At 51.9% G+C, this 20,289-nt stretch overlaps 2 protein-coding genes across 4 annotated transcripts in view; one reads left to right on the forward strand and one right to left on the reverse strand.

Moving 5' to 3' along the window:
- Positions 1-2,318: 2,318 nt before the first annotated feature.
- Positions 2,319-10,725, forward strand: CNP (2',3'-cyclic nucleotide 3' phosphodiesterase). Of its 2 annotated transcripts, none has more exons than XM_049780090.1 (4): positions 2,319-2,352; positions 3,536-4,205; positions 7,577-7,716; positions 9,368-10,725. In XM_049780090.1, the coding sequence occupies exons 1-4, from the start codon at positions 2,350-2,352 to the stop codon at positions 9,815-9,817; spliced, it is 1,263 nt and encodes a 420-aa protein (XP_049636047.1). In that variant the 5' UTR covers positions 2,319-2,349; the 3' UTR covers positions 9,818-10,725. The 2 variants fall into 2 exon arrangements, with proteins under 2 accessions (XP_049636047.1, XP_049636055.1); XM_049780098.1 differs by lacking the exon at positions 2,319-2,352 and adding an exon at positions 3,146-3,385.
- A 1,165-nt stretch (positions 10,726-11,890) lies between these two features.
- The window catches only part of DNAJC7 (DnaJ heat shock protein family (Hsp40) member C7), a 44,692-nt gene continuing 36,293 nt past the window's right edge, over positions 11,891-20,289 (reverse strand). For both annotated transcript variants that reach the window (XM_049779611.1, XM_049779620.1), the window contains 5 exons: positions 17,054-17,127; positions 16,519-16,665; positions 14,729-14,881; positions 12,494-12,556; positions 11,891-12,215 (listed from right to left, as the gene is read on the reverse strand). In XM_049779611.1, the coding sequence (XP_049635568.1) occupies positions 12,178-12,215; positions 12,494-12,556; positions 14,729-14,881; positions 16,519-16,665; positions 17,054-17,127 (475 nt within the window). In that variant the 3' untranslated portion in view covers positions 11,891-12,177. The remainder of the gene's footprint in view (positions 12,216-12,493; positions 12,557-14,728; positions 14,882-16,518; positions 16,666-17,053; positions 17,128-20,289) is intronic.

Below are 20,289 nucleotides of genomic sequence, written 5' to 3' on the forward strand. Positions count from 1 at the left end.
GTGTTGGTGAGAGAGTGGCAGAAGTGTCCAGCACACCACCAGACAGACGCAGGGCTTTGCCATTCCTACCCGATCTTCAGTGGCTGCATAGAAGAGGCGGTGGTGGAGGGGCTGTAGAGAGTGTGGTGTAAGGCGCTTGCCTTGCATGAAGTTGATCCTAGTGCAATTCCAGACATCCCATAAGATCCCCAATGACGGCCAGCACCACTAGGAATAATTTCTGCATGCAGAGCCAGAAGAACCCCTGAGCATCTCTAGGTATGGCTCAAAACCCTCACTGAAACAAACAAAAATAGGTGGTGGCAAAGCAGCTGCTTCACAGGGTGAATTAAGATATTTTTATTTATTTTTATTTATTTATTTTTATTTTTGAGCCACACCAGATAGCACTCAGGGGTTACTCCTGGCTCTGTGCTCAGAATAATTCCTTGGGGCCGGAGAGATAGCATAGAGGTAGGGTGTTTACCTCGCATGCAGAATCCGGTTAGAATCGGGGCATCCCATATGGTCCTCCAGAGCTTGCCAGGAGCGATTTCTGAGCATAGAGCCAGGAGGAACCCCTGAGGGCTGCCAGGTGTGACCCAAAAACAAAACAAAACAAAATTTTATTCCTGGAAGGCTCAAAGGAATAGCATATCAAGGAGTGAACCTGTGTCAATGGTGTGCAAGTAAAATCTCTAGTCCCTGTGATATTTATTGCTCCACCCCCTTGTGAATTAGGATTTCACTCCAGGGGTCCTCAAACCTTTTTAGGCCACACCCGATGGCGCTCAGGGGTCACTCCTTGCTCTGTGCTCAGAAATCGCTCCTGGCAGGTTTGGGGACCATATGGGATGTCAGAATCGAATCTGGGTCCCTCCTGGGTTGGCTGCGTACAAGGTAAATGCCCTGCCCCTGTGCTATTGCTCTGGCCCCTGATTTTTTTTTGGGGGGTGGTCACACCTGGTGGGCCTCAGGGGTTACTCCTGGCTCTGCACTCAGAAATTGCTCCTGTCAGACTGGGGGACCATATGGGATTCTGGGAATCGAACTGGGGTCTGTCCTGGGTTGGCCACGTGCAAGGCACCCTACTGCTGTGTTGCAAGTCAGCCCCTGAAGAGGTTGACTGATGGAGGGATGGAGGATGAGGCCTTTCTCCTCCAGCTCGGACCACACGTCTGTTACCCTGTTCAGTCGGTGGTTCTGAGGTGAATGCGGCGGGAAGAAAGCCAACAGGCAGTCAGGCTTCCGAAGAGGCTGAAGCCAAAAGGCCTAAGAATAGGCCCAGGAAAAAAGCCCGCCTTCCACAGACCCTTGCTTTTTATCCCCCAGAATCAGGTACCACCCAATGGTGGGATCAGATACCACCCAATGGTGGGAGCAAAATCAGGTGCCACCCTAGGGTAGGAGCAGAATGCCAGGTCACACCTTAGGGTAGGGCACAATCACCGATCAGGATAGGGTCAGTAACATAATAATCCCATTAAAATGCTTACATACACAACACTGCTGTGCTATTATTGCTCTGGCCTCCTTCATATCTTTATTCAACAGAACTTGGGGCTGGAGAGATAGTACAGCAGGGAGGGTGCTGGCCTTGCACAGGCCAGGTAACCTAGCTTCAATCCCCAGCACCCCATATGGTCCCCTAATGATCCTTGAGCGCTGAGCCAGGAGCCCTGAAAACTGTTGGATGAGCCCGCCCACCCACCTAAGAAAATAAGAAAATAAAACACAAGGGCCTTGGATGTGTGTGGCTCAGGTGGCAGAGAGCCTGTCTTGCTTGTGTGGGCCTAGAATCAGTTCCCCTCAGAGTAGTAGTAATACGCCTCGCTCCCTGCACCGCCGGGACCAGTTTCTGGGAGCACTTCTGGAAATGGCCCGTCTCCCACCCAGCACACCTTCCCAAGGGAAAAAAAAAAACAAAAATAAAAATAAATAATAACTGCAAAGATTCATGCATCTCAAAAAAAAAAATCCATGCATCTCAACATCTCAAGGGCTTTCAAAAGGCTTCCTATTTGCATACCGAGAAGTTTGCAAGCCTTTCTCATTATTCTACTTAGTGGGACTCTCAGGCCTGCACCGGCAGCAGTCCCCACTTTCACACCTGCCAAGCCAGCCGCGCGCAGCTGTTCGCGGGAGCAGGCGACGGCGCGTGGCCGTCCGTCCGGTCGGCGTGTCAGTTTCGGGTTCGTTTCCCCGCGCCTGCGCCTGCGCCGAGGCCCGCCCCTCCCCGGGGCTACATAAGGCGCTGGGGGCGCGCTCGCGGCGCGTGCACTCGGTGTCCCTCCGCGCAGGCGGGCGGCCCCGGGGAGCTAGTGCCTGCCCAGGCGGGAACGGCGGCGGCGAAGGCGACCCCTTCTCATCATGGTGAGTGGCGGCGGCGAGGCCTGGAGGGAGGGCCACGGAGGCCGGGCTCGGAGGGGGGCCCCTGAGCGGAAACAGGCGCTCCGGGAGAGATTGGGGAGGAAGTGGCATGCAAATGATGCTCCAGCCTCTGCAGAAGAACTGAGACTTTTCTTGGCAAGTGGCAAGCCCCAGAAAGTCTCAAGGCTGTGCTCGAGGTAGGGGAGACGAGGGGGGAGTGGGGGGACACGGGGCAAGGCCTGGCTGGAGGGGTCAGAGACTCCAGGAGACGCAGAGATCTAGATGGCCTGGGCTGGGGGCTGGAGGAGCATGCCCCTGATCTGGCCCTGTTGCCCATCCAGCTGCCACGCTGTGGAGCTCTTTGCCTTCCAGCAATCCCAGAGCTCCGTGTCGGAATGGCGCGAGTTTGGGGTGAGAGGAGGCTAGAGCTTTGGAGCCCCAGATTGCTGCTGTCTCTTGTGGCTTCTAGCAGGCTGGGAGTCAAACGCCCAGAGAGGTGTCAGGGACACACAGGGCAGAGTGGTGGGCAGAGCCTGACGGTGGAGGCAGGTGCCTTGTGCCCCAATCCTGGGTCAGGCACAAAGACCTCAACTTCTTGGGGGGGCCCCCCCGGAGCCGCGGAGGAGGTGGCAGGCACGGTGAATGAGGTCTTTGTCCACAGCTCCCCTCCCTGCCCCCACCCACCCTTCTGTGAGACCATTGTCCCCCCATCCCAGACACTGAGAGTATTATCTGTTGCTGCCATTATTGGGGGAAGGGAGGCGGTCTTCGGGTCACCCTTCCCCGACGCCTTCCTTGCACGCTCACATCCAGGGCAGCTGCGGCTGTGCCCAGAGACCCATCTCCCAAGAGGTGGTCCTTAGTCCGCAGGCAAAGGATATAAAAGTTGAGGTCCAGCTGCCTGCCCTGCCACCACAGTCCCTGGGTCCCTTTCCTGGAAAGAAGCAACAGGTGCTTCTGGAGGCTCCAACCCCAATCTAGGCAAGTAAGAGTCGAACAAAATTCCCCTTCATCCTCTGTGGCCAGGAGTGGACAGGTAGGCAGGAGTCCCCCACCCCACCACCAATGGGTCAGGTTGGAGGGCTGAGTGCAGCTGGGGAGCCCAGAGGCAAGAGAAGGTGGGGCAGAAGGGTGGTAAGACCGACTGGCAAGGGCCTGGGACTGACCTGCTCTTCCCCTCCTGCAGAACAGAGGCATCTCTCGAAAGAGCCACACGTTTCTGCCCAAGATCTTCTTTCGCAAAATGTCCTCATCAGGAGCCAAGGACAAGCCTGAGCTGCAGTTCCCCTTCCTGCAGGACGAGGAGACGGTGGCCACACTGCACGAATGCAAGACGCTCTTCATCCTGCGCGGCCTGCCAGGCAGCGGCAAGTCCACGCTGGCTCAGCTCATCGTGGATCGCTACCGGGACGGCGCCAGGATGGTGTCCGCTGACCATTATAAGATCACCCCCGGCGTCCGGGGGGACTTCTCTGAGCAGTACAAGCAGCTGGACGAGGACCTGGCGGCCTATTGCCGCCGGCACCTCCACGTCCTGGTGCTGGATGACACCAACCACGAGCGCGAGCGTCTGGAGAAGCTCTTTGAAATCGCCGACCAGTACCAGTACCAGGTGGTGCTGGTGGAGCCCAAGACGGCGTGGCGGCTAGACTGTGCCCAGCTCACGGAAAAGAACCAGTGGCAGCTGTCGGTCGAGGACCTCAAGAAGCTGAAGCCGGGGCTGGAGAAGGACTTCCTGCCGCTCTACTTCGGCTGGTTCCTGACCAAGAAGAGTTCCGAGGCCCTCCGCAAGGCCGGCCAGGCTTTCCTGTCTGAGTTGGGGAACCATAAGGCCTTCAAGAAGGAGCTTCGACACTGTAGGTGGCGGGTGTTGGCCATTGGTTAGCCTCGTTTTCAAGCCCCTGGCTGGCTGGACCCAGGGTGCTGTGTGCCCAGGGCGAACAGAGGAGTAGGTGGAAGGATACAGGCACTGGAGGAAGGGGACTTGGGGAGTTTGGATTTCTTGAAAACTCCCCTCACATGTTTCTTCCCTTTCATTCCTCACCCCAGCTCCCAGCCTGACACTGGGATTGTGAAGACCTGGCTGGTTCCCAGATGACCTGGCAGTGTCATTCCAGAGAACATAAGTCTCAATCTCTTTTTTGGGTCACAACAGGCAGCGCTCAGGGGTCCCTCCTGCCTCTATGCTCAGAAATCGCTCCTGGCAGGCTGGAGGGACCATATGGGATGCCGGGATTTGAACCACAGTCTTTTTGCATGCAAGGCAAATGCTCTAGCTCCATGTGATCTCTCGGGCCCTGAGACTGTCTTATACCAAGCCCCTTATTCTTGCAGATGGGAAATCGTTTTCAGGGTTCTGGGGTTACCAAGTACGCTTTGAGAGTCCAGCTGCTCTGACTAGCTGGGCCTCCCCTTGCTGGGATGCTGGGTTCTTTCCTGGCTGGGCTGTTACTCACAGATCCACAAAGATACAGGCCCTTGAGGCACTTTCTCCTATTGAGGCTCCTATTTTGGCCTGTTGAGGCTCTGTCACTCCTAATCTATCCATGCCTGTATGACATTTTATTTGGGAGATGTTGGGTCACACCCAGAAGTGCTTAGCGGGTATTTCCCGGCTGTGCTCAAGTCATCTTGGTGGTGTCCAAGGACTGTATGGTGTCAGGGTGTTTGAACCAGGTTGGTGGGATGAGATGTAGGTGCTTTAACTCCTGTTCTCTCCAGTCTTCAAATCCAACTTCAGACTCTGTGTATCCCCTAGGAATGGAGCTCAGGGCCCATACAATCTGTGCACATGCTGGCTACCTGAGCTCCACCCTTATTTCCTATTCCCCAGTTTTAACCTGTCTTCAGTTTACTTTGTTTTGGGGTCATATCTGGCAGTGCTGATTCTGTACTCTGGAATCAATTATGGTAGTGCTTGGAAGACTTATGTGGTACTGGATGAACCCAGGTTGGCTTTGCGCAAGGCAAACACCCTATCTGCTGTACTATCATGCTGTCCCTAGCTTCAGTTTAACTACCCCCATCCATGTTTCATGGTGTTGCTGAGAACTTATTTGTGTCTTTTTTTTTTTTGGGAGGGGCTACAACTGGCAATGCTCAGGGGTTATTACTAGCCTTGCACTCAGAAATTGCTTCTGGCAGGCTTAGGGGATCATATGGGATGCTGGGAAACAAACCCGGGTCCCTCCCAGGTTGGCCTTGTGCAAGGCAAATGCCCTACCTCTGTGCTACTGCTCAGGCCCTTATTTGTGCCTTTCTACACTGATGATGGCTTGCTCTGGGAAGCTGGAGCAGAAGTGCCTGTGATGAGACCTGCTCCTCCGAACAGATGGTGAGAACAGTAGCACTGCTCCTGCTCAGAGCCGGGGACTCGGCCCTCATCACTCACTGCATCGAGTTGCTTTTATTAAATACTAGATGGGTTGGGGCCAGAGAGATAGCATGGTGGTAGGGTGTTTGCCTTGCATGCAGAAGGACGGTGGTTTGAATCCCAGCATCCCATATGGTCCCCTGTGCCTGCCAGGAGTGATTTCTGAACGTAGAGCCAGGAGTAACTCCTGAGAGATGCCGGATATGACCCAAAAACAAAACAAAACAACAAAAACAAACTAGAGGGGTGGGGCTGGAGTGATAGCACAGTGGTAAGACATTTGCCTTGTATGCAGCCAACATAGGACGAACAATGGTTTGAATCCTGGCATCCCATATGATCCCTTGTACCTGCCATGAGCAACTTCTGAGCACAGAGCCAGGAGTAACCACTGGGCACAGCCAGGTGTGACCCAAAACAAAAAAAAAAACACGGGCCGGAGAGGTGGCGCTAGAGGTAAGGTGTCTGCCTTGCAAGCGCTAGCCAAGGAAGGACCGAGGTTTGATTCCCCCGGCATCCCATATGGTCCCCCCAAGCCAGGGGCAATTTCTGAGCGCTTAGCCAGGAGTAACTCCTGAGCATCAAACGGTTGTGCCCCCCAAAAAAAAAAAAAAAAAAAGATAAAAAAACTATAGGGGCTGGAGAGATAGTACAGGTAGCGGGTGCTTGCCTTGCACGTGGCCAACTCAAGACTCCATCCCTGGCATTCCCCCAAGCCTGCCAGGAGTAACCCAGTGCCACTGGGTGTGGCCTGAACAACAACAAACTAGAGGGGCTAGAGATAAAGTACCACTTAATCCCCAGTACCCTGAGCACTTCCATGAGTAATCCCTGAGCACCACTGAGTGTGGCCCTGAAACAAAAACAAGCCCAGAAAGTTGTGCCAGGAGCAGGGGGTCATCTTCCTCCTCTGCCAAGGCTTGGGATCTGGAAACTGAAACCACAGATAGCCCAGACCACGCCTAGCAGCCTGTGGCACCATGTGGCCTGGGGCCCTCCCACATCTGGTGTTTTCTACGTTCTTACTCTTTCTAGGCTGCCCATTATAGTCATGTTGATGGTGGCTGGGTAACTTCTTGTCTCTGTCCTGGGGGGGCCCTTGTTAGTAGGAGCCCAGTGGTTGTAGGTTTAAGGATCACACTAATTGTACTTGGCAGACAAAGGCCAGCACTTGCTCTAGTTCCCTGAGTGACCTAGATATTGACTGCCCTTTCTGGCTCGGATTGTCCCCACCTCTTTCCAGGACTTCTCTTATACACTGATGAATCTGATTCTTGGCCCCGTGGCCTGCCTATGGACATTTTCTTTTCTTCTTTTTTTTTTTTTTGGTTTTTCAGGCCACACCCGTTTGATGCTCAGGGGTTACTACTTGGGGGGACCATATGGGATGCCGGGGGATCGAACCGTGGTCCTTCCTTGGCTAGCGCTTGCAAGGCAGACACCTTACCTCTAGCACCACCTCACCAGCCCCTACCAAATGCCTGGATATTTTCAATCTCGGAGGCTGAGTTGGAAACATGCAAATACAAAGGCAACGAATTGAAATATTTTTTTCATGGCGCTGAAGTTGCTACTCATTTGATGGACACGCAAAGGCATAGGATATTGGAATGCTCAAGAGTTTATATAATAGCACAGCAGTAGGGCATTTGCCTTGCATGCGGCTGATCCCCCAGTGTCCCATATGGTCCCCCAAGCCAGGAGCGATTTCTGAGCTCATAGCCAGAAGTAACCCCCAAACCAAAAACAAAAGTTTATGTCCAGTTTCTCCTCTGGGTACCCAATGATCACATGGTGGTAGATGTGGGGGGTACTCCATGTCCTCACCCTGACTGCCTCCCTCTTTCCCTGCAGTCATCTCTGGGGATGAGCCCAGGGAGAAGATTGATCTGGTCACTTACTTTGGGAAGAAACCCCCAGGTGTCCTGCATTGCACGACCAAGTTCTGCGACTATGGGAAGGCCGCTGGGGCTGAGGAGTATGCCCAGCAGGACGTGAGTGCTCCCCTGGGGTACCCTGCAGGGGGGGACAAGGGTATGGCAGGATAAGAAACCCATGCGTTTCTCAACTGGCAGCCTCCAGTCTGACACTGCACTGTGGTTCTTAAACACTAAAGCCAGACCCCAGGTGTATTCTTGGGCACAAGTGGCTGTCTACAGTCTCCAGGTAACCTCTCAGCAAGGCCTACCCTGCTCTGTGGTAGAAAATGCAGTCATTGGTCAATTTGGGGGCTGTACCCAGTAGTGCTTAGGTCCCTCCCAGAGCACAGGCCCCTGTGGTAGTGGGTTGAACTTAGGCCTCCTTGTGCTAAGTAGGGTTACAAACTCTAGGCTGTCTCCAGTTCCTACGTAGCCTATTTTATTAATTGGTCTCTTCTCCCTCAAGTGGGAGCTCCCTGCAGGCAAGTGTTTATAGAGCTAGCACCCTACCTTGTTCTCTCTGGCCCCAGGGCAATTTATTTTATATGGGGGCACATCTGGAGGTGTTAAGGGTACTGGAGATCTAAATGGGATTGAGTATCTTTTTTTTTTTTTTTTTTTGGTTTTTGGGCCACACCCTGTGACGCTCAGGGGTTACTCCTGGCTATGCGCTCAGAAGTTGCTCCTGGCTTCTTGGGGGACCATATGGGACGCCGGGGGATGGAACCGCGGTCCGTCCTAGGCTAGCGCAGGCAAGGCAGGCACCTTACCTCCAGCGCCACCGCCCAGCAGGGATTGAGTATCTTAATTGCTGTACTGTCTCTGTAGGAGGGCGCGTATTTCTTTTCTTTTTTGGGGGGGGGGTTGGGCCACACCCAGCGGTGCTCAGGGGTTACTCCTGGCTGTCTGCTCAGAAATAGCTCCTGGCAGGCATGGGGGACCATATGGGACACCGGGATTCAAACCAACCACCTCTGGTCCTGAATCGGCTGCTTGCAAGGCAAACGCCACTGTGCTATCTCTCCGGGCCCAGAGGGTGCGTGTTTCTAGTGTATTTACACTCTACAGCCCTCACACCCAGCACAGCACATGAAGGGGGAACCCACCCTTCCCAGGCCTGTCTCTATCCCGTCTTTCATTTAGTTGAATTCACAGCACCTCTGATGGGCAGAGGAGACCAGGAATAATACCAGATGGCAGGGATTTTCCCAGTAGCCAACAAGGGGAATGTCCACTACGGGCACAGACGGCTGTCCTCAAGGGTGTGGCTTGCACCCAGGGCCTTTCATCACAGGATGACTGGAATTTTATGATGCCCTGTGCAATGCAGAGGAGACAGCTCCTGTGCTCAGCCTGCTGCCCCCAACAGGGTGGTCTCTGGTCTGCACGTGGGCTTCTAACCCAGCCTGGCATCTTTTTTTTTTTTTGGTTTTTGGGCCACACCCGGCGGTGCTCAGGGGTTACTCCTGGCTGTCTGCTCAGAAATAGCTCCTGGCAGGCACGGGGGACCATGTGGGACACCGGGATTCGAACCAATCACCTTTGGTCCTGGATTGGCTGCTTGCAAGGCAAACGCCGCTGTGCTATCTCTCCGGGCCCAGGCACCTGTCTTTTACCTCAGCCACCTGCGTGTCTGGTACCTCTGTGAGCTGTTTAGTGGCACTCACTGGCCTGTGCCCGCCATAAGGCCCCCTCCAGCTCCACCCCCCTCATCCTCACCCCGTAGGTGCTGAAGAAGTCTTACAGCAAGGCCTTCACGATGACTATCTCGGCCCTCTTTGTGACACCCAAGACCACTGGAGCCCGCGTGGAGCTGAGCGAGCAGCAACTGCTCTTGTGGCCGAGTGACGTGGACAAGCTGACTCCCACCGACAACCTGCCTCGGGGCAGCCGTGCTCACGTCACTCTGGGCTGCGCAGGCGACTCGGAAGCCGTGCAGACAGGCATCGACCTGCTGGAGATTGTTCGGCAGGAGAAGGGGGGCAACCGGGGCGAGGAGGTGGGCGAGCTGGCCCGGGGCAAGCTCTACTCCTTAGGCAACGGGCGTTGGATGCTGACCCTGGCCAAGAAGATGGAGGTGAGGGCCATCTTCACGGGCTATTACGGGAAGGGCAAACTTGTGCCCACCCACGGTGGCCAGAAGGGGCATGCCATGGTGTCCTGTGCCATCCTCTGAGCGGGCACCTCCAGCTCCTCACTCTGTAGGACGGGGTCACACCCTGTTCAAGCTGTTTGCAGATTCTTTTTTTGTTACTCAGTTAACCTTCCCATAACGTTAAAAATATGAGAAATAACTGTTCCCTTTTCCCACACGAATCTTCAGCTATCCGCACAGTGGGGGGTGGGTTGACGTCCTTCAGGAACCTAGACCCAGGCTGATGAGGCCAGGCCGAGATGGGCAGCACTGAGCCCTCTTCAAGTTCCTGGCGTGCTCTCAACCCCTTCCTTGCCCGTCTCCCACTCTGGTCAGAGCTGCAGGGTCCCACATGGTGATCTCATCGCCATGGAGAACTAGTTCAGTGGAGAGGCTGAGGCGAGTGCCTGGGCTCTGACCCCATTTCCCAATCAGCACAGTGCGGGGAAGGCGGGGCTATCTGCCAGGGTTTCTACATGACCCCCAGCCCCATCCCCTCTGGTCCTAAGTGCCTGTTCCTTGCTTCTCAACTGTCAGAAAAACCAGGTTCACTCCCAGGCTCCTTCCTGCGCTGTGGCCGGGGTGATCAAGGTCAGAGGTATGACCTGGGGAAGCTCCGTCCTCGCTGTCTGCCCAGCCCATCTTGTCTCCTGGGTGCCTCTGGAGGCCTTGGGGCCTCCGGTTAAGGGGGTCAGTGGGTAGCAGGAGCAGATGGAGTGGACTCCAGGTGTTCTGGCCAAGCCTCACCAGGCGCCTCTGGGAAGGGGCATAACACTGCCACACATGCTGTGGTCTCCGGGGTGCTGTCCGCCCCCACTACTCTGCTCAGTTAACAGGGCCTTTTTGCTAATCGGGATGTCACTCGACAAATGCTTGGAAGTTACTATCCTGGCTTTGCCCAACCTCAGCAACATGTAGGGCTGATAATGAAATAAACCACGTTAATCCCAGCTGTGTGCAGTGCAGTCTCTGTCCCCTCTGCCCTGCTGCGTGGATTAGGGCTGGCTTTGTCCCCAGCTTGGGGCCATCGGTCCTGTCCCCTCGCTGGCTGGGCACAGCTGCTGCGGTGAGGTGGGGCAGCTGAACAGTGTTGGCTTTCATGAGAAAGGAGAGGCTGGTCTCAGACACAGAAGTGGGCTGGGGGCAGGGACTTGCAGCACAAGCCCGTCAACCCCATCAATGGCAGCAACCAGCCTGCTCAGGTGTCTGACCCAATACATCAGAATTTCTTACCAAGGCCACGTTCTGAGCTATTTCAGCCCCCTCAGCCCTCTGGGCATTCCTGCACCTGATGGGTCACTTCACAGTGGCCCTGACATTAACAGGGACACCAGAAAGAAAGGGTCTTCCCAGGCCATCTCTGCTACAAAAGCCCCAATGATCTCAGCTGTAGCCAAAGCTGCACTCTTTGGAGCTCCTGAGACTGCCCCACAATTACTGAGCTACTGAACGTGACCTGAACAGCATGACCAAGCCCCCAGCTGACCTCCCATGTCGGAGGAACAACAAATGAGAAGGCAAAAGGCATCTGTGAAGGAAAAATGGGGTCACCTCCACACTCAGTGACTCAGTCAGGACTGGTTTTCTTCTCACTCCACAAGCCAGGGAGGGCACATTCCGAGAGCCTGCGTGAGCCTCCCACATCTGGGCCAGAGAGAAGCATAGCAGGTAGTGCGCTTGCCTTGCATGTGGCCAACCTGGGTTTATTCGCCAGCACCCCATACGGTCCCCCTGAGCCCACCAAGAGTGATGCCTGAGTGCAGAGCCAGGAGGAAGAGCTGAGCACCCCTGGATGTGCCCCATGTTCTCCACCCCTAAAACCCAAGGCCAGTTGAGCCTGCTAGTCACCATCTGACTGAGCTTTGACTAGGCCACCCAGGATGTGCCCCACAGTAAGATATGCTGCTTGCTGAACCACTCCCATAACTGTCCGTAACTGCCATCTGTGGGAATGGCACCATCCACCTGTACCGAGAATGGGGTGGGGTGTCCTCAGCACTTGTGGGGCGTCTGTTGAGCTCAATCTCTGTTCCTGGCTGGGGACTTGGCTCTGGCTCACTGACTCTGCAGTGACATAAAGCAGCTGCCAGAGCAAAGTGCCAGAAATGGTCAAAACATTTTTTATTCTCTTTACTATTTTTTTTCTTTTTTAATAAAGTTATACAGTAAAACAAAAATTCACAAGCTGCCTCCCTGTCCGCCCCCCCCGCCTCCCTCCCCTCCCCGCAGTCTTGGGCGCTGGCTCTTCTCCTGCACCCCACTCACAGACACAGGGATCCAACTGAGAAAACGAAACTGCTCTAGCACATGGAGTCATGATGAAGGGAGCAGGTGAATTGTGTCCACATTCATGGTTAAACTGAGCAAGTCTGCATTTTCTGGGTCTGGCTCACTTCCCTTCACTAGCCGAATTGGAAAAAGAAATTTCCTGGACCCGAAGCTGGAAAAGAAAAGACAAGCCTGTTAGTTGGCTGTGTTTAACCGGCATGTCAGAGTATGGAGATGCCTGAAAGGGTTGCTTCAAACAGCAAAGGCTTTCTGGGCACAAAGCATCCAGCAGCCTGGGGCCACAGAGAGTAAGGGGATATGGAACACACATGTCTGTGCAGGGGGAGCCTGGCTCAGCCTTAGAGCTGTCTTGCCCCCAATCGAAGCTACTAGTGGGGAAGTCTTTTACCCTGTAATCCAGAAACTCCCAAGAGCAGGAGTCACACCCACCTTCAAAGCTGAAGCCCCCAGGACCGCCAAAGAATGCCTTGAAGATATTATTTGCATCAAAATCTGTAGAGTGGCAAGAAACAGGTAAGAGACAAAAGGATAGAAAAACAAAGATTAGAAGAGAAAATTTCCAGAAAATTTCCTTTCCCCAAATTTCCAACGAGAGGCTGGTTTCAAACCTGCCCCTGCCCAGGCTAAACTCACACTTGGCCCTTCTCCTAGGTTGTGTCCCTTCTCCCTTAGGAAGGTTAACTAGGGGCTGGAGTGATATATACAGAGGGTATGACATTTGCCTTGCACACAGACGACCCAGGTTCACTCCCTGAATCCCGTGTAGCTCTCTGAGGCTGACGGGGTGTTGACTGAGTATAGAACAGGGGGAACCCCTGAGCACTGGCAGGTGAGGCTCCACCAAATAAAAAATTATTTAGTCTCAACCCATGTGGCTAGGCCTGGACTGGTAGTGGCATCCACCTCAGTGACACCCCCCAAATGCTCAGCTGTGAACAATAAACTGAGTTACGTGATCACTGAATTGCTGCCCAAGGGAAATGTGGCCTCTTGACTGCGCTAGGTGTGGGGGGAAGAGATGAGAAGGCCCTAGGACAGGGGTCCTCAAACTTTTTAAACAGGGGACCGAAAGTTCACTGTCCCTCAGACCATTGGAGGGTCTGACTATAGTAAAAACAAAACTTATGAACGAATTCTTATGCACACTGCATATATTTTATTTTGCAATGAAGAAACAAAACATACAAATACAATATGTGGCCCGCGGGCCATAGTTTGAGGACCACTGCCCTAGGAGGTGCTCAGGGAGTAGGAAATGCCAGTAGGGCCTTTGGGGCCTGAAGAGTCACACTGGGTGGTGCACTACAGAATATGTGGTACTGAAGGATCTGGGTTCAGTCATGCTTTGACACACACAATTCACATTTACTCAATCTACATGAAGTAGACTTCCAGAGTGGAAGATAAATGGCTGCCATGGCAGAGAGCCGAGAATGTTCTCCTTAAGAGGCCCCTCCTGGCAGACTTCACTACATGGGACTGGGCGGTGCTCTGAGGCCCTGAGGAGAATGTACCCGGCAGTGCTGAGGTGACAAGTGGTTCTAAGGATGGAACTTGGGGTCTTGTACAGTCATGTGCTCTGCCATTTGAGCTGTCTTATCTTCCAACCCTTGAGATTAGGACCACTCTCAGTGACCCTCAGGCCGATCAGTGTTGGGGGCTTCGAGAAATACTCAGAATGGTTCTCTGGTCACAAGGTGCCAGGGTTCAAACTCTGGGCCCCCCACATGTGCTAAGCACGTGCTCTGCCATCTGAGCCATTGCTACAGCCCCAGGCCCTTTTTTTTTCCCCTCCAGGGAGTTCAGAGAAACCGTGACACCAGAACTACTGTTTCTTTGGGGAAACTGGCATTAGGACTTACAGAGATGTGATATGCTGTGGTGAAAGAGAAGGGCATCAATAGGAAAACAACTTAGGAAGGCCCCGAAAAGGCCTGATGTCAGATTCAGTTCCTTCTTTTTTCCTTTTTTCAAAATTGGGCCTAGCCTAGAGGTGGTTAGGGGACCATTGTGGTTATTTGGAGACTCGAACTCATGCCAGATACATACAAAGAAAGCAACTTGCCCCCTGCCCTATGGCTCTGCCTCTCTTTCTAGTCTGATTCTAGTACTCTCTCTGTGCTCCTACAGCTCCTCAAAGGTGCTTAGCTTCCTGCCATTCCTTCTGCTCACTTTGCACCTTGTATTTGTTTTTGTTTTTTTTTTTGGGTCACACCTGGAGGCGCTCAGGGGTTACTCCTGGCTCTGTGCTCAGAAGTCGCTCCTGGCAGGCTCAAGGTCCACATGGGATGCTGGGATTCGAACCAGGGTTCGTCCTGTTGTTGGCCATGTGCAAAGCAAATGCCTTACTGCTGTGGTATCGCTCCAGCGTACCCTGCATTTTAGAACTCAAGTCTGCACAGACCTCCTGCTACACTGAATTACATTTGCTGGATTTCACATCAGATGTCAGGAACCATCTCCAGTCTATGGGCCAGAGTGTGAAAATCCCTAGACTGGAGGGTTTCTTGAAGTCATGAACCATGGATTCAGCCATAATTATCAGCAGTCAACAATATCTCACACATTATTCACCAAATGATTTTACAAATCACTGCACATCACTGACTGATGACGTACGTCTTCCTCTGAAAACTTTGAACATTCCACAGTGGGTAGACTCACCACCCATATTCATGCCTTCCTCGTCCAGGTCCTGTCCACTGTCATAGCGAGTCTTTTTCTTGGGATCAGAGAGAATGGTGAAAGCTTCCCCAACCTCTTTGAACTTTTTCTCCTCCTCCTTCTGAACTTCAGCACTTGCTCCGCTGTGCCGATCTGACGGGAGGAGTATGGGGGAGAACTCAGAGTCTCAAGAAACCAAGTTTTATCATTCTCGTTTTGGGTCCATTTTTGGACCCAATTACTCCCAATTCGATGCTCAGAAACCATGTGGTACCAAGGGGTCTGAACCCAGGCCTAACCCTGTGGGCTCTCTTCAGCAAAGAAAAGAAGTTTACTCACACACCTTTGGGTGCGATTTTGGGCTTTGGGCTAACCCTGTGAGCTCTCTTCAGCAAAAAGTTTACTCACACACCTTTGGGTGCGATTTTGGGCTTTGGCATACCATGAGATTTGGTGTGGGCCTGTCTGTCTACGACACTGACAACAATTTCTGTATCTCAAAATATAGGGAGGGATTCAGTAACCTGCCAGTCTGAATGTTCCTGGCAAGGGGAACTGAAATTCCCCAAGGGATCCTGTCAAAAGGCCCACTGAGGATGCTTTGCCCCGGTGTAGAGAGTTGAGGAATTCCCAAAGAGATATTTCTGAAATTCATGTTTTGGTACTGACATTATATTCCCTTCATATTATTTGGCTTTTTTCTCCCTTGTATATTTACAGGCTGAAATATGGCTTCAATTAAATTCTTTTGCCCAGAGAATTCTCAGTACCAAAAAGGAAACTAAGACAATTTGCTTCTCTCAGCCCTATTTACATCTAAAAGCCAAGTCAGGAACTTAGCTCCAGGTCATTGAAGTTCCTAGCTAGATACAAAATTTACATTTCTTTAACCTGGCCCTCTGCTAACTCAAAAGCAACTTTTTTTTTTTTTTTTTTGGTGTGGTTTTTGGGTCACACCTGGCAGTGCTCAGGGGTTACTCCTGGCTTCATGCTCAGAAATTGCTCCTGGCAGGCACGGGGGAACCATATGGGATGCTGGGATTCGAACTGATGACCTTCTGCATGAGAGGCAAATCTCCATGCTATCTCTCTGGCCCCAAAAGCAACTTTTTTACTGCTAGCTGCAGAGCCTGTCATTCCAGGCTCAGCTCCCAAATAGCAGCCAAGCAGTTTTCACCTTTTGTTTTATTATTTTCCTTTCAAGTCCAAGACTTCCTAGATAACATCCTTTTCACCTGAGCAGCCTTACTAGTTAGATATGTATATACTAACAGGCCTACTGTTAATGTTTCTGTTTTTCCAAACTCACGATCTTTGTCAATGTGAAAATTCCTTTCACGGGGCGGAGAGATAGCATGGAGGTAAGGCGTTTGCCTTTCATGCAGGAGGTCATCGGTTCGAATCCCGGCGTCCCATATGGTCCCCTGTGCCTGCCAGGAGCAATTTCTGAGCCTAGAGCCAGGAATAACCCCTGAGCACTGCCGGGTGTGACCCAAAAACCACAAAAAAAAGAAAATTCCTTTCATGCCTAAGACTGTCATTTTTTCCTTTATATACTCCTAGCATGGAGATTAAAGTCGTCACATGCTTGCCGGAACCTGTGTCCCTATACATTCTTGTGTGGGTATCATTTCTTCAATATTTTCCCACACGCCGGTCCATTTTAGTGCCCACTCTCTGAAGCGGGATTCATTGAAGTCCAACTGGAGCTATAGGACAGAAGTTGCCCACAGCACCGGTCTGTCTAGCTGGTCCTCCCCACAAGTCCCTGTCCCCCCTCCCCATTCTACCTGGATGATGCATCAAGGCCCGTTTTCGATATGCCTTCTTGATCTCGTCTTCGGAGGCGTTTTTGTCCACTCCCAGTATCTTGTAGTAATCTTTCCTCTTACTCTTCTTCAATTCCAGCTGTGCATTTTTCAGAAGCTGTTTGTGTTCTAGAGGGAGTTATCCAGAGACAACAGGCAAGTATGAATCTGGTTTCCCTTAATGGGTCACAGGCCCGATCAGGAAAGTTTCTACCTTGGAGTCAGAATCCTACCAAGGGCCGAACAGTGATACCTTCTGGAAAGGAAGACCACTATTCATCCTAAGTTCCTACCAGCAGCTGCACCATAAAGAAAGGGAAGCGAAAGAGGGAGGAGCGAAACTAGAAATCAGGTGCGTGCACCAAACCCAAGAGCTCAGTTCACTTCCTTTTAGCTGGTGATTAAATAAGCACCAGATATACCCAAGCCCAGAATCAAACTGCTCCCACATCCTCCTTAGGGTGGACAAGTCAGACAGCACAGTTTCCTGGGAAACAATGCTCTTGAACCCCTTTACCTTTTGTTTTCTCCGTCTGATACACCTTTTCATAGTCCCGCACTGCTTCTTCAAACTGTTCTGTGTCCATGTAACTGAGAAGGAAATACAGGGCAGCACAGTGCTCAGACGTAACAGTGCAAAGGCCTCTGGTATCACTCTAGGGGTACAACATGGCTTAAGTCAGAAGCACATGCTTTGGCTGTGATGCTGTATGCAAAAAGGCGTGTGTCCTGAACCTAGAGAAAACTGACATGTTTCTTCAGAAAAGAGACAGGCCTTCGGCACTTACACTCCACCAGCAAAATGCCACTCGGCTCTAAGCCGGAAGCAAGCAAGGACAGAAAGTCCACTGTGATTCACAAAGAGCTACCAAGAGGCATCGGAATTGTCTTCAGCAGGGCAACATGAAAGTAAGATTTGATGGGCTGAGATTCAAACACAAGAGAGAAAGAAAAGCAAGTCACAAGAAGTGGGTGCTGATAGGAGGTAGTGATATGAAGAATACCCTCAAAGGAAGGGGCAGAGGGAGAGAGGAAAGAGGAGAGGAGAGAGATTGCTACAGAGAAAGGCTGGGGGATACGGGAGGGGAAACTTGAGGACATTGGCGACAGGAAATGGACACTGGTGAAGGGATGGGCACTGGAACCATATCAGACTGAAACTTAACCATCAACAACTTCACAACTGAGTATCTCACAGTGATTCCCCCACACTGCAAATCAAGCAGTAAATGGGTATGGTAGAGGTCTGAAACTTATCCAGATGCAAAGAAGTGGAATTAGTGAGCCTAGAAGGTCAGGCTCTATTAAAACCATTAACCCCAGAGAAGCAGGTTAAGCTGCGAAAGAAAAGGAGACATGCTCCTACCCTGACAGTGTGAGAGAGGGGGAAGGAGGCTCAGTAGGACTTGGGAGGGAACTAGCTTATTAAGCTGTTCGTAAACCTTTCAAATATCATTTTTTTTTTTTTTGTTCCTGGCTTGGGGGACCTTATGGGACACCGGGGAATTGAACCGTGGTCCATCCTAGGTTAGCACTGCAAGGCAAACTCCCTACTGCTTGTGCCACAGCTCCAGCCCCAAATGTCTCTTTTGACTGATACACCCAAGTCCTGAATTGTTTTCCACATGCTGGTAAAATCACTGCTCAAACACTGGCCCGCTGATTGGGCAGAATAGGGCTGGCGCTGCAGAGACACAGGCAGGTGGGGAGCAGGAGGTGAGCATGCGGTGCTCCCTGATACTTCAGAGCCCACCAGGCTCGAAGCCAGGGCAGGGGCACCCACTGATGTGGCTGGCAAGAGAAAAGCCTGTCTTAGGCACCTCAGACTTTCTGGAATCATCTTGATTTATGTCTGGTCTGATCCAAGTGATCTCTGATTTGTGTTATTGTACACAAGAAGAAAATAATCCCTCATCCCATTGTTCAAGCATCAAGAACTTCCTGTTCTCTCCCACTCCATGTTCAGAGGATTCCAGCACGTGAACAAACATCAGGTATCCAGAGAGAGGATTTTTCTTTCTTATTATTATGTATACAAGGAACATTGTGTGTGGAACGTTCTGTTAAAATAAATCAGGCTGGGACAAAGGGGACTCATCCATCCTTCAACACGTCCAATATCTGCTACTGGTCTCCGAAGATAACTGACAGGTGAACTCACAAAATACAGAATGTAATTCTAGTATCTTTGCCTTTCATGCAGGAGGTCATCGGTTTGAATCCCGGCGTCCCATATGGTCCCCCGTGCCTGCCAGAAGCAATTTCTGAGCATGGAGCCAGGAATAACCCCTGAGCACTGCCGGGTGTGACCCAAAAACCACACCCACACCCCCCCCCCCACACACAGTAGCCGGGTGTGACCCAAAAACCACACACACACACACACACAAACACTCACACAGTAGCACTTTTCCCCATTCTTTAACAAAACCTAGATTCGGAGAGCAGTTAAGATATCTGCCTTGGGCCTGGAGAGATAGCACAGTGGGGTTTGCCTTGCAAGCAGCCGATCCAGGACCAAAGGTGGTTGGTTCAAATCCCGGTGTCCCATATGGTCCCCCATGCCTGCCAGGAGCTATTTCTGAGCAGACAGCCAGGAGTAACTCCTGAGCACCGCCGGGTGTGACCCAAAAACCAAAAACCAAAAAAAAAAAAAAAAGGTATCTGCCTTGCATGCATCCAGCCCTGGTTCAATCCCTGGGCAGGTAGTAACAGCCCCTGAGCACAGAGTTGGGAATAATAACCCCTGAGCACTGCTGGGTGGTCCAAACAAAAAAGAAAAAAGAAGAGTAGATGCTTTTGGAAAAACTACAAGGCAGGTAGTAAACTACATTTTGTACCACATGATGACACTAAGCTAAAGAATCTTCAATATGGGGCAGGCGAGGTGGCACTAGAGGTAAGGTGTCTGCCTTGCAAGTGCTAGCCAAGGAAGGACCATGGTTCGATCCCCTGGCATCCTATATGGTCCCCCCAAAGCCAGGGACAATTTCTGAGCGCTTAGCCAGGAGTAACCCCTGAGCATCAAACGGGTGTGGCTCGAAAAACCAAATAAATAAATAAATAAATAAATAACCTTCAATATTTGTCCCAGCACTGAGTCTTTGAAGATGATCTTTCAAAATACAAACTGAAATGAGTGCTGGAGTATTTGTCATAGTAACCAGGATATCTATGGGCTTTTCCCAAAGGTCATTCTGATAGAAAAAACTCAGCAATCTTTCCTTGACCTTCCTTGGGTAGATTCCAGAGTCTGGTAAACAAAGGGAGGCGAATGTAGGTACTGGATGTGGGTTTACTCTGGCACATAAACCACCCACTCAGCCTGGGCTCACCAAAGGGGGATCCTCATATAGCCAAGGCCACGTGGGATGAAAACCCTTTTAACCATAAAACCTGTGCTTTTTTTGGGGGGGGGAAGGGGAAGGCACACCCAGTGACTCTCAGGCGTTACTCCTGGCTATGCGGCTCAGAAATTGCTCCTGGCTTGGGGGATCATATGGATGTCGAGGGATCGAACCGCTATCCATACTAGGTCTGTGCATGCAAGGCAAATACCCTACCACTTACACCAAGAAACTTGTCTTTCTCTTTTGGTTTTTGTTTTGGGTCACACCCGGCAGCGCTCAGGGGTTACTCCTGGCTCTATGCTCAGAAGTCGCTCCTGGCAGACTCAGGGGACCATATGGGATGCTGGGATTCTGCATGCAAGGCAATCTCTGCATGCAAGGCTATCTCTCCGGCCCAAACTTG

Source organism: Suncus etruscus, chromosome 1 (assembly GCF_024139225.1).
Source record: "Suncus etruscus isolate mSunEtr1 chromosome 1, mSunEtr1.pri.cur, whole genome shotgun sequence".
NCBI lineage: Eukaryota > Metazoa > Chordata > Mammalia > Eulipotyphla > Soricidae > Suncus > Suncus etruscus.